The sequence below is a fragment of the Agrilus planipennis genome, unplaced genomic scaffold (genome assembly GCF_000699045.2).
Source record: "Agrilus planipennis isolate EAB-ADULT unplaced genomic scaffold, Apla_2.0 scaffold178, whole genome shotgun sequence".
NCBI lineage: Eukaryota > Metazoa > Arthropoda > Insecta > Coleoptera > Buprestidae > Agrilus > Agrilus planipennis.
This window is the reverse complement of record NW_020439320.1, coordinates 114,999-128,907: the sequence shown is the minus strand read 5'-3', so window position 1 is coordinate 128,907 and position 13,909 is coordinate 114,999. Positions and strand designations below refer to the sequence as shown.

Sequence of the window (13,909 nt, the reverse complement as noted above, 5' to 3'; positions counted from 1 at the left end):
TTTTAGACGGTAAAACCTTCACCTCAAATGAGGAGGTCAAAAACCTCCTCGATCAGTTTTTTGCCAGCAAAGACCAAAAATTTTATGAGCGTGGAATTATGCTACTACCAGAAAGATGGCAAAAGGTGTTGGACCAGAACGGTCAATATATAATTTAATAAAGTATTTGTTTATTATACGAAAACTGTCTTTCATTTCCACAAAAAAAAACGAAATTTCTTTCCGAACAACCCTATAGAATTGTATAGAGGAGGATGGGAAAAAGGGCGGAGGAACTATTTGGGGAAGATCAATCTGGGTTTAGAAGAAATAGAAGAACGCGGGAGGTCATTCTAGCTTTACAGGTAATAATAGAGAAAACGATAGAAAAAAGAAAGAGGGCGTACATAGGATTTGTAGATTTAGAAAAAGCTTTTGACAATGTTAAATGGGACAAGATGTTAAATATATTTAAAAATGTAGGGACGAGTTATAGAGATAGAAGAGCGACACTTAGTTTGTATAAAGAGCAACAGGCAGTTATAAAGCTGGAGCTGCAAGGTAGAAAAGTAAATATCAGGAAGGGAGTCAGATAGGGATGCACACTGTCACCGCTACTTAGTATCTGTTGTTGTACATCTGTAGATGTAATTATTTTTTAGCTGTAAATATACTTTGCTTCTTTTGGTCGGCCTTTTTTGTATCTGCGTTTGGTGAAATGGTTTTGGCTTCTACATTTGCAACCTGGTATTGGACTTACCATAAATCGCAACTTCCATTTTTCACAGTTACAGTGTCATTATTCAGAACACTTAGGTTCGTTCATATTTTAATACATATAATACAAGTAATTATAAACTCAAATACTATTTTAGGTACCATCTAGGCACTTTAGCATTTGGTTCACTGATAATAAGCGTTTGCCGAATTATAAGAGTGATTCTGGAATACATAGACTACCAATTAAAAAAGTATGATAATCCTGTTACAAGAGCAATTATGTGCTGTTTAAAGTGTTTCTTCTGGTGTTTAGAGAAATTCTTGAAATTTATAAACAGAAATGCGTATATTATGTGTGCCGTTTATGGGTACAACTTTTGTACCAGTGCGCGAAAGGCTTTCGGATTACTTATGAGGAATATTGTAAGAGTTGTGATTCTTGATAAAGTAAGCAACAATTACTCTTCTTTATTTCTCATTTCTATTAACTACAATCTTTTTAGGTGACAGATTTTCTATTTTTCTTAAGTAAACTGTTATTGAGTGCTGGAATTGGTTGCACATCGTATCTTTACTTCTTAAAGGAAGATGATAGCTCTCTAAATTATCCCTTAGTTCCCGTTATAACAATAGCAGTTGGAACATACTTTATTGCCACCCTCTTCTTTACCGTTTTTACTATGGCAGTTGACACAATCTTTTTGTGTTTCCGTAAGTACAATTATATTACAAAATTCTCTACTTTTATTATGATTTCATGCCAAGTCGTACCTTTTAACTTTTGAAATTTTTTTTTATTATTTGGTAACGATTGAAAGTAAAATGTAAACCTCACTTTTAGAACATAATCTTTAGATTACCTTTTTATGGATTACCATCTGAAGTAAAAAAAATAAATTTCTAAAGAATTGGTTCTCACGAGCGGTTTAAGTTTTTAAAGATAGCCAATACCCAAAAGCCAAAAACTGTACGATTTATTGACGTGAAATATTTTAATAGTTTTTCTGCAAAATTGAAGGGAACTTCTGTACCCATTTTTTAATTTTTTCATAATTTCCGAAACTGACCTTTTTCATATATCTATTTTCGGAAAAAATACTTTTTTTTGAGTTCTTTATAAATGCCTTTTAAAATAGTATCCAGATGTCCCATAAAAAAATCATTTTCCTCTTTTAATTAGCTTCCTGTTACCATTTTTTGAGAGAAAACATGCGGGTCAGTGTGTTATTCGTATGATGTACAGGTTTTTGAGACAAAACAAAGTTGTAAAATTATCATCAAACAATTAACTAATATATTTTATAGTTGAAGATTGTGAAAGAAACGATGGATCAAGAGAGAGGCCTTACTTCATGTCTAAACAACTAATGAAGATTTTTGGAGGAAAGAGGAAATAAATACGCATTTTTTTACACAATAAACTAAGAGTATTATTTTTATATACATGTATGTAAATGTAATTATATATGTAGGAATATGTATACATATTTCCATAGGTAAATAGGTATAGGGTATGTCCAGGAAGTACTCGGACTGGATTTAAAAGAAAACCGTTTACAATATCGGTACATCATGTGTAACTTATTGTTAATAGTGTTTTGCATGAACACAGTGACGGAAGACTCCTCAAATTCTGAAACTCAAATGAATTTTACAATTCCTTCGTAAAGACATCCTGCATGACTGAGCCGTGGTGCCCGTCTTTTCTCAACCAGTTTGAGTTGGGGTAAGAGAGAGCTTAGGGGGAGCTACATCTGGACTGATGGGTGGTTAAGAAAGTGTTTAAACGCGGTGTTTAGTAAAATAGCTCATGACAGCGAAGGGGGTGTGGTTCAGTGCATAGTCTTCGTGGAGCTGATATTCGCAGTATTTTAAACACTTATTCCTCAATTTGCGGTCCGAGTTCAAAATGTTTTTTCCTTTAAACAAGTTCTCGCCATTTTTAGTCGTTGATCTTCTTTAACTTGCTCCCTTTCCTCGCAAAATAAATAAATTGTACAAACCGAAAACGCTTTACCCACCTATGGATCTATGGCATCATCTCCGTAAGCACTTGATCCTTTCATGGGTTTTACTCGCAGTTCTATCGAGTTTCAAGCAAAATAACCACTGACTGCCCAAGAAAACATCTATTTTGCGAATAGGCTAGGAGGTGTTTGACAACTGGTGCGTTGCTTACTTAAAATCTTCCACCACCTGATCAGTCCAAAAACGTCCCCTAAGGCGCTCCGCCTGGCCGAGAAAAACTCAATCAATCCGCTTTCCAAATAGACCCTGCATTCATGTTGAATACGGAAACCTTTTCGTCATACAGTTGTCGAACATCGAAAAAAAAAAATAAACTAACGTAACCTGACCTGATCAAAATCCAACTATTGTAGATTAAATGTTAATATATCCAACGATAAATCATCGAAGTTTTTAATACGTATCTATATTTTGCATCGAGAAGACTAATGACTGCATTGTTCACAAATATGTATGTTCATTACTCTTCTGGTGAATAATAAAATTATTTTTTAATAATTCGTGCAATGATGAGAGAGTCAACTTATTAAAAGAGGGTAATGCTTCAATGAAGGGGGTTAGTTTGGTAGCAAGTGCAAATATACTGTGAAAATATTTACACTACCTATGTATTGTACCTATATTGTAATATTTGAATGAATTGTATATAACTTGTAAATTAATGTGAATAGTTGCTTTATAATAAAATAATAATACATTTTAAAAAAGTTGGACGAATTTAATAATGACGTAATTGTAAATATAATTTGGAGTGAACGAAGAGACCAACATTCGAAAATGAAATGCTGAACTATGATGCTGAAGAAGCATATCAACCAACGCCTCTCACGCCCCTCGCATCAGTGACAATAGGGTGCTGCAAACTTCACATGAGATCCGGGGGTATTACTTAACGTAACAAGTTGTAACAAGGGTGGAAGGGGGTCTAAAGAAAAGTGATGTTAGCAGTTCATCAATTTTATTTTAATTTTTCTGGTACAGCCGACGTGAAATGGATCGATCAAGATGAAGTGACTGGAAACTTCACAAATAAAAAAATAGGTACTTCAGTGTCAATTATACATATTTGTAGCTATTTAAAGGATCCTTAGGTTTCTGATAAATAAAGATTTTTTATTATTTTTGCTTATTTTAGATAGATATTTTCATCCTAGGTACAGTTGCCAAGTTATTTGATAAATTAATTTCGAATAAAATAGCCGCTATGTTATGTCACCTATTGGTTGAGGAGCAACAACTTCAGACGCTCCCAGATTTTGCCAGAGTTGGATTTAATTAGTCATAAATTTCTAATTAGGAATTGCGTCGAGTCGCTTTGAGGCATACTGCTGCTTGGATACGCTTCTATTTAACAGGACATAGACAGATCGTTTAGTTGGACAACTGTCTCATAATTCGTGCTTTAATGCACACAGTAGTCATTTTTAATGTCACGGCATCGTTGCTAATAATATTTTATTTTTATATTTTGGTTAAATTGACCGTTGACTTAAATAAATACATACCTAAGTATATAGTTATTTATTAAAATTAATATTATGGAAATAATAAATATTTTAAATTATTATTGTATGGTAATATTTGTTAGGGCAATTACAGGAAACTTGATGCAGTATGGTGGAAAGTGGGAAGGGGTCATAATAATTCACCTAAGTAGGGTGAATTTATTTGAAATTCGAAAAAGAATGAATTATGTATACAAATTTTTAACGTAGATGATTATACCACTATACACATAAAAGTGAGACAAATTCATTGAAATATAATGATTATTTCCTTAATAAATTGCACAGTGAGATAATTATTAGAAGTGTGAAACTCGAGTTGCACATATATTGCAATTAGGAAAATAATTAATTGAATGTACAATTTGCAATGGCTGACCTATAAGTCACCCAAAGAAGTTTACTTATTGTAAATGTGATATTTCATTTCAAAGTCATCTTCTCAGAATTCTTAAGTATTAATTTTGAAAATATTTTTATATCCTTTGGATTTATTTAAACTGCGTTGTTTCATAATAAGTATTAATTACACTTTTATAGCTTCACACCCTTATTATTGTTACAGTTGAATCTTCATTAGCAATATCATTTTCAGCAACATTTTCAATAAGTCCATTCTCATCAGCTAAATCTAAAATTTTACAAATAAGAGGTGATTCTACACCCAATATATATTCACAATATCTAGGTTCTAATAAATATAAAGAAACTGCACTTGTTTTAGCATTTTGTGAGCACTTCAGTTTGACTTCTGTTTGACGTGGTTTACCAGTCTTATCACATACATCTCCTCCAGAGTAAAAATGAGACAACTGTGTTCTCTGGCCTACTGGTTTTGGTTTTTTATGGGGATGTAAGGATAACCATTGCAGATGTTTGCTCTTATCAAAATAGCCCAATTTGATTGAAATTTTGCTGCCATCTTTATGTAAATGATACTGTTCTACTGATTTTCCATAACAAAATTCATAACTCCACCATCCAGTTCCACCGTTAAGACAAGTTTTTCCTGCTAAGAAACTTTCTACTGGTGAAACATCTAATGGAGTTTTGGAAGGAGTAGTTTCTTCTTTTCTGTTTAAATCAATTGGATGAAATTCAAGTCTTATTCTGTCCATATCAGCTTTTCTTCTAAATTTGTTGCTTTCAGCCTTTATCTTTAACAATTCTCTTGGTTTGGTAGGGCTATCATCTAAAGGCATACAGTCAATAGAATGTTCACCTGATTCTTGCGGTTTGTATTTTGGATGGGCACAAAGCAATGGAGACAATACAATTATTTCATAAACACAAGTGGAAATTTCTTTCAGTGAGTAAATTTCATGCTTTCCATGAGCATAGCACAGATATAAAACTTTGGTTTCTCTGGGCTTGTTTTGATTCAATTCACATAATGTCCCATTTCCCATTGTAATTTCAAAGTAAGGTAAACTCACCCCATCTACTTTTTTAACTGGAACTTTATCTATTTCTAAATTCTTCTGTTGTTCCAACAAAGTGCTATACTGGTTTTTCTCCCATTTTCCAAGAATATACTCCTGAATTTTTACCTTTTTTCCTTCTCTATCTTCATGATATTGACGAACAAATCTACCATGACAAACTTCATAGGTCCAGTATGATTCCAATCTAAAAGAGCAAGCAGTTTGAGTAAACAGTGGTGATATTAACTCTAAAGGCGTTGGACCATCGTAGCTATTGGATACATTCGGTTCTTTCTCTTGAATATGTGGCAGCATACATTTGTATTTTTCTTTTTGTGAAGAAGTCACTATCATGTACTCTAAATTGGCATACTCCGGCTTATTATTATCTTTAGACACCCAAGAAATATCGTACAATATCGAATCATCAAATCCTTCAATATTGTGACAAATAATGCAGCCAAACAGCAAAATGACCAAACCTGCACAATAATGCATATTTTTTTGTTCTTCCTTCTTGTAATTAGTAGACGAAACTTTTAGTTAATTAACTATATTGCAAAGCATTGCAAACATTTTCAGCTCAACTTTTCTTAATTTCCAATTATAAATAGGCAGGTACTTAACGTTTGCAAAGATTTGAGTTTTATCTCATCACGATAAACTTGACATTTACAAATATTATTACAAATGTTGATATTACAAATACTACTTATTAGCAATGTCTTTGTAGGTATCTAAAATACTAATAATTTATGTATTTTTACATTATCTAGAAATTTTCGAAAAGTTTTACTGAACCAATAAAACGCTCACACGTAATTACATATAATTACATTGTATTGGACCATACCACTTGGACGACTGACTAGGCCATAGATAAGCAGTGAACCATCAGAGAAACATGACTGAACCATAGATAATAGGATAGAACCACAGTCATAAAAATTTACTGAACCATTCTCTGGATATTTTTTTAATTATCTATCAGTGTCACGAGTATCGATTCCCTGTATTTTAATTTAATGAGCAGTTAATAGGTAGAGTTGTAGGTCTACATTAACTGCTAATACTTCAGCTTAATTTTAATTGTAGTTTATTAAATTATTAAAAATATTTATGTGAATAATATTTCTTGTTACAATTTACATATCACAGTTATCCCTAGCATCTTAGAGGAAAGATGGAAAAAAGTTAGCGTACAAACTTCTTAAATCGCAACTATATCAGTTATTTATGTATTTGAGCATATTTCATAATTCATAGTTGGGTAGTTGTAGATACTTAATAGCCTTTAATAATTACTGTCTTGTGTATAATTCCGGAATGCGGACAAGTAGCCACAACTCCAATCTTTTCTATGACTCTTATTGACAATTGATAAACAGCTGTCCCATACATAATCAGTGGGTATACATAGATCTATACAAGGTTAAAAACAATTAAGTGACAAGTGACGTTAAGAATATATTGCAAAATGTTAAAACAAATGACTCGTTTAATGAATATAATTAAACGGTTCTAAAAAATAACCAAATGAACTGTATTTTTTAAAATGTCTGGTGAGGAGGATTTGGATAAAAAGTTTCAAGAAGATTTAGAACGTGCTCAAGCATTAAGTTTAGAATCCCTAGCATTGGAACAATTTAGAAACAGAAAAAGACTCGAGAATGTTGATTTAAATTCCAGCCAAATAATAAATAAACCTTCAAGAAGTGTTTCTGGTATTGTAATGAGTAATGAATAAAAGCGTCTTGTTTTAAATTGCATTTGTTAGTTTGCAGATCAAGTTCCATTAATGAATCTGATTGCACTACTGTTATTGAGTATAAAATTAAATCTCGTCCTCGTCCAGAACCATTAAATAGTCAGTCATATTCGAATATTGTTCCACCTCCTCCAGTTCGCAGAAATAGCTCAGTAAATGAAAAAACTGCAGAACCAGATTTAATATCATTTACAAGCCCAAGTAAAGAGGACTTAAATTTTTTTGAGTGCACAGACAGGTACTGAATAACTTACTTTTGATTTATTAATGCTCTATTCATTTATCTAATTAAGCAACTGTTATTTTCCAAGTTTTCTTAATAATATGTAGTGGGTACATTGAGAAATATCCAATAGTTTGCTAGACGGTCTCTTTTAAAGTGTATCTATTGAGTATTGTTTCTATTGGAATTTAAGTATTCAGATATCCCCTATTAAGAAGTCTATTAAAAAAATTGGGGTCCCAGTGGCACAGTATTTCAATATGCTATTTATAAGTCATTAAGTAGATATCTATAAAATACTATCTAAAGCTGTGTAATAAAAGATAAGATTATTATATTTAAAAGTTCCTTTAAAATAGTTGAGAAGTATGTAGTTTATGTAAGGAGTTTTTGATAAGAGTATNACTTTCCAAAAAAAAAAATATTTCTAATGTTGTAAGTTAATGTTTTCGGTTTTATTATTTATTTAGTTATTTTATAAAAAATGTTTCTTTTCAAACAAATTAATTTAGGTATTTTAATTTTTAGTCCATCAACTAACCGACCTCCAGCTGAACTTCCAGTAAACATTCTAAGTAGTTTAATTTCACCTCAGTGGCAGATAGATAAGCCCTTTCTAGCATATAGTACATCTACATCAATCATTCCGCAAGCAAATGAAGCCATTTTGCAAACAACACCCTATTCTTTTATTACTCCTAAGCAGGAACCAACTAAACCTCCTATTCCTGGGTTTAATGTGCTATCATTGTACAACAGAAATGGTCAATCATCAACAGATAAGGTAATTTATAATTTTAGCAAAGTGTATCACACATTATTTGATAATATATAATAACCAGCGTTCGCCTGAGTTATAACACCTTCACACAAGGACTCATTGAGTTAATGGTCTTTAGAGAAAATATTTTTTTCTTAGAAGTATTTAATTGAAAATAAAGTTAAAAACTGGGGAACTGTTTCCCTCCCCAGTTTTCCAGTTGGGACTAGTGTCAATAAAAGTATGAAAATGACCCCTGTAGTAGTTTAGGAGTGATAAATTTTTAAAATGTTTTATGGACTTTTTCACTGTCCCTGATACTTTTAATAATTCATAACATTTAGGATTACTCTAATAGTTAAATGGTATTTTTGTAAAACTTGTTTAATTTTCTTATGAAGGTATCAATTAGATTTTGAAATAAAGCAGAGGAAAAAAAAATTAATTGAAAATTGGTGTGAAAGCGACGTTTTGTTTACCTGAGGCTTTGCTAGCCTCATCATACAAATTACTTACTGTGTCTAACGGTTGTCATGCGTAAGATTAATGTACTTGTTAGTGTAGTTTCTAATGTTTAATAGATTTTAGCTGATTTGTATTTTATCTTGGCCCTTTTTTGTTAGATGAATTTTTATGATTTTAATAAAAAATTTTTTTAGAAAAACTTATTAAATATACTGTTGTGGGGGTCATTTTTATATTCTTATGTACCGTAATCCTTTATCCTCTCAGTTCATGCAATATTTATATTTATGCTACCTGATTTATTCTAAGTAGTAATGTTTTTGATATTTTAAGGCACCTCCACTGCCTCCAAAAAACCATACTATGCCTCCACCTCCTCTCGTAGCTAAACCCCATAAAACTCAACCTGACAACAAGTCTTACTACATCTGTGATAATTTGATAGATTTTACACTTTCGGAACCAAATGATAAAAATAGTGTAAGAGTAAGCATTCTGGAAGACTTTGATCCGTTAATAAATAGTAAAGATTCAAATAAAGGCTCAAATTTTAAGATCCCCGAGGTATCTGGTAAGTGTTTGTAATGTTTGATACTAATTTTTAAATTCTAAACAAAAACTTGAGTCTCAGAAAGTATTAATAGGAATATAAAAGGGATACCCAAGTATTTTTATGGGCCATTTAGGATATCGATTTCTGACTGAGCTGAATTTACATGTTCTTGTTTTTTATTTTACCGATATTTAACAAATATTAAATGAGAAAATATTTCCATAATTATTTTAGTTTTGAAATGCAATTACAATTTTATTAATGAGTATAAATTGTAGATGATGACTTAGAGTCTATATATGCCAGTGTATACGACGAGTATGATCCCTACGACTTTATTAATTCAAGTTCTGGTAAGAACAGTACAAGTGATCCTCTATATGAAGCAGTTTTAAAATCGGAGTATGTTCCACCTTTATCACCTTCACCTCCGCTGATCTCGAGAATTATTTGTTCGACAATTGGGCACAGATCTCCACAAAAGGTCAATGCTTGTTTACATGTACATTTTATTTAAAATAAAAATATTTCTATTTTAGGCTGAAAAAATTTTACCATTGTATGAGAATATCACGGTTTTAGATAAACCAGTAATTAATCCCGATTTAATTGCTTTTCATAAGATGGTCAAACATCTTAGGGGTAATAAATAAATACGTTAGGTTTGTTCATTAAAAATATTTTTCCAATTAATGTAAATTACAGAGCAGTTTCACTATGATGATCCTGACACTAATATGGGTCTGATTGTAAGCCCAATGATGCACAGACGTTATAAAGAAGGCACAAGTATTAAAGTAGTAATTCATCCCCAGTATGAAAATGCCGACTTCAATCAACCCGTTAGCTTTACTTGTAACGGTATTATTGAATTATTAAGTATTTTTGTATTTTATATGTTAATTATTTATAAGACTAGCGTGGATGAGCAATGGCAATTAGCCCGTCTGATATTTAATTAAGGCTTAATTAATATAAAATGAAATTTCTGTTGTTAAAAAATAGGTATTAGTTTTGTAATTGTAAACGTTGTAGTTAGGTTTCTTAGAGCAAAGGTGTTATTACCATTCGTAGATTTTGTACTAAATGAAATCATGACAACAAAATCTAAAGAACACGACATAATTGAAATAATGTTTATCTATTTGAGATGGTACGAAATATTTTTAAATTTATTAGTACAGCTGTATCTAACTGATGTGATACATCAAAATTGGTGTAGTAAATGAGATAAAATTAATGGATTTAGGTCTTTGGTTTTTGTATTTAAAGGGGCTAATTTAATTGCTAATCTACCCCAGTCTGTTGGTTCAATATTTTTAACAGTTGGTTTTTAAATAAATCAAAAAGAAGCTATTTGGTTACTACAAAGCTTTTCATTGTGGACGGGTGTTTTACCCACTTGTAATGTGAGCGTCTTGCACATTAGAAGCAGGCGAAACATGTGTTCAAAATGAACAGGTTTTGTAATAACTAGAGTGAGTTTTTGGTTTATTTATTCCTCTAGCACAATCTCAATTTCTTTTTTGCTTTTTAATTTTAATATTTTTTCTTTTAATACTATTTCTTACAGTTACCTGTAGTATAGAACATATAACTCAACACGTTGTATGCGAATTAGACGCTCCTTTGGATGACCAGTATACATTAAAAGTATGGGGTTACAATGAGTATTTAGTGCCTACTACACTACTTTCTGACTACGAGTATGTTCATAATTGTCTAAAGTTAGAAGAAGATGTACTGCTAATATTAATTCCCGATAAGCTTATTGATAGATCTTTGGCCAGGACTGTGAGTCATGTTTTAAATTATATAATCCTTAATGATAAACACTATAAAATTATGGCACTTTTATTGCTAAATAATTTAATTTTAAGATTCAAGATGATAAACGTGATAAAGAATTGAATTTAGATGACTTGGTGTTGACTGATATAAGTTCTGTGATAAATAACAACCAATTAAAAATTNGGTTTTAGATAAACCAGTAATTAATCCCGATTTAATTGCTTTTCATAAGATGGTCAAACATCTTAGGGGTAATAAATAAATACGTTAGGTTTGTTCATTAAAAATATTTTTCCAATTAATGTAAATTACAGAGCAGTTTCACTATGATGATCCTGACACTAATATGGGTCTGATTGTAAGCCCAATGATGCACAGACGTTATAAAGAAGGCACAAGTATTAAAGTAGTAATTCATCCCCAGTATGAAAATGCCGACTTCAATCAACCCGTTAGCTTTACTTGTAACGGTATTATTGAATTATTAAGTATTTTTGTATTTTATATGTTAATTATTTATAAGACTAGCGTGGATGAGCAATGGCAATTAGCCCGTCTGATATTTAATTAAGGCTTAATTAATATAAAATGAAATTTCTGTTGTTAAAAAATAGGTATTAGTTTTGTAATTGTAAACGTTGTAGTTAGGTTTCTTAGAGCAAAGGTGTTATTACCATTCGTAGATTTTGTACTAAATGAAATCATGACAACAAAATCTAAAGAACACGACATAATTGAAATAATGTTTATCTATTTGAGATGGTACGAAATATTTTTAAATTTATTAGTACAGCTGTATCTAACTGATGTGATACATCAAAATTGGTGTAGTAAATGAGATAAAATTAATGGATTTAAGTCTTTGGTTTTTGTATTTAAAGGGTCTAATTTAATTGCTAATCTACCCCAGTCTGTTGGTTCAATATTTATAACAATTGGTTTTTAAATAAACCAAAAAGAAGCTATTTGGTTACTACAAAGCCTACTCATCGTGGACGGGTGTTTTACCCACTTGTAATGTGAGCGTCTTGCGCATTAGAAGCAGGCGAAACATGTGTTCAAAATGAACAGCTTTTGTGATAACTAGAGTGAGTTTTTGGTTTATTTATTCCTCTAGCACAATCTCATTTTTTTTTTGCTTTTTAATTTTAACATTTTTTCCTATTTAATATCTTTTAATACTATTTCTTACAGTTACCTGTAGTATAGAACATATAACTCAACACGTTGTATGCGAATTAGACGCTCCTTTAGATGACCAGTATACATTGAAAGTATGGGGTTACAATGAGTATTTAGTGCCTACTACACTACTTTCTGACTACGAGTATGTTCATAATTGTCTAAAGTTAGAAGAAGATGTACTGCTAATATTAATTCCCGATAAGCTTATTGATAGATCTTTGGCCAGGACTGTGAGTCATGTTTTAAATTATATAATCCTTAATGATAAACACTATAAAATTATGGCACTTTTATTGCTAAATAATTTAATTTTAAGATTCAAGATGATAAACGTGATAAAGAATTGAATTTAGATGACTTGGTGTTGACTGATATAAGTTCTGTGATAAATAACAACCAATTAAAAATTTTGTTGGGTACGTATTAAGAAAAATGGAGAAGTTTCTTTTTTACAGCAATGCTTATTGTAGAAACATTGGAAAAGGAAATTTCAAAATTAGAATTATACATAACAGAGGGTAGTACGAGTGAAAGAGGTGGTTTGGTGAGAGAATCCCAGTTATCAGGCGTTGTTCAAACTGTTAAACTAATCTCAAATATAATAGGGAATTTAGAAACTATTGAAGTAACTCAAGCGTTGGACGAGTTGAAAAATTTAAACAATAATTTGTCTTATGTGGGTCAGGTATGTACAAAAATTTGTAAAAGAGAATTTTATGTAAATATATATTGTTGTGAATATCTTAGGAAATGGTATTTGCTTAAACTGTGAATCGCCTTCTGTTCTACTTTTTCCAATAGTTTCTCATTTCTAACCTTTTCTATCCACGGTATTTTCTACATTCTTTTATAATACTACATTTCAAATACTTGTAACTTCTTGTTATTTATTTATCTTCGTGCTCATTTCTTGGGTAACATCGATATTTATTGTGGGTTACATGTACTTCACAGCCCGCCTCTTAGACACCCGTGTTTCAAAGCATAAAATACATATTACTAATAATAAGACAGAAAGAAAATTTGGCTTAAGAAATTATTTATATATAACTCTTAAATAAACAGAAAATGACAGAAAAAATTATTAGTCTGAAGGAACTCTTAAAGTGCAATTTCGCTGTCCGTTTGTTCGTTACATTAAGTTATAGAACTTGTCTGTATTTATTTTACATTTTAATTTTTGTATTAAAATGGGTTGTTGAAATGTGATCCTGTGATAACAGATTTGTGGGGAGTATTATATGAACATGCTTTGCTTACTTGTTCCTAATCATTTACTTACGATTAGTTAATTTTAACTCTTCATACTTAGCAAATTAACTTTTTATAAAACGTGAATCTCAGTGCGCAAGTCAGGCTTTAATTTGCTTACGTTTTTTTTTTGTAGTAAATAAATATGTTGTAGAAATGATTTTAATATTATATTTTAGGAGGTAGTTTGTTATATGTGCGAATTTTAATATCCAAATGAAAATAATGTTTATGTAATTTTAGAATTTAAATGGTAT

General features: G+C 31.0%; 3 protein-coding genes across 3 annotated transcripts in view; 2 read left to right on the top strand and 1 right to left on the bottom strand.

The window, feature by feature from the left end:
- The window catches only part of LOC108738369 (CTL-like protein 2), a 33,125-nt gene extending 29,277 nt beyond the window's left edge, over positions 1 to 3,848 (top strand). Inside the window, exons 10-13 of the mRNA XM_025978544.1 lie at positions 602 to 795; positions 855 to 1,146; positions 1,203 to 1,410; positions 2,005 to 3,848. Of these exons, the coding sequence (XP_025834329.1) occupies positions 602 to 795; positions 855 to 1,146; positions 1,203 to 1,410; positions 2,005 to 2,096 (786 nt within the window). The 3' untranslated portion in view covers positions 2,097 to 3,848. The remainder of the gene's footprint in view (positions 1 to 601; positions 796 to 854; positions 1,147 to 1,202; positions 1,411 to 2,004) is intronic.
- Positions 3,849 to 4,377: 529 nt separating this feature from the next.
- On the bottom strand, positions 4,378 to 6,525 carry LOC108738378 (endoplasmic reticulum lectin 1). The gene has a single exon (XM_018471776.2). The coding sequence runs from the start codon at positions 6,152 to 6,154 to the stop codon at positions 4,775 to 4,777; it is 1,380 nt and encodes a 459-aa protein (XP_018327278.1). The 5' UTR covers positions 6,155 to 6,525; the 3' UTR covers positions 4,378 to 4,774.
- Positions 6,526 to 7,082: 557 nt separating this feature from the next.
- The window catches only part of LOC108738367 (phosphatidylinositol 4-phosphate 3-kinase C2 domain-containing subunit alpha), a 20,424-nt gene continuing 13,597 nt past the window's right edge, over positions 7,083 to 13,909 (top strand). Inside the window, 15 exon segments of the mRNA XM_025978543.1 lie at positions 7,083 to 7,380; positions 7,434 to 7,662; positions 8,176 to 8,431; positions 9,206 to 9,443; positions 9,704 to 9,909; positions 9,965 to 10,067; positions 10,131 to 10,286; positions 10,999 to 11,219; positions 11,306 to 11,399; positions 11,402 to 11,467; positions 11,531 to 11,686; positions 12,411 to 12,631; positions 12,718 to 12,817; positions 12,872 to 13,086; positions 13,896 to 13,905. Coding sequence (XP_025834328.1) covers positions 7,212 to 7,380; positions 7,434 to 7,662; positions 8,176 to 8,431; positions 9,206 to 9,443; positions 9,704 to 9,909; positions 9,965 to 10,067; positions 10,131 to 10,286; positions 10,999 to 11,219; positions 11,306 to 11,399; positions 11,402 to 11,467; positions 11,531 to 11,686; positions 12,411 to 12,631; positions 12,718 to 12,817; positions 12,872 to 13,086; positions 13,896 to 13,905 — 2,440 coding nt within the window. The 5' untranslated portion in view covers positions 7,083 to 7,211.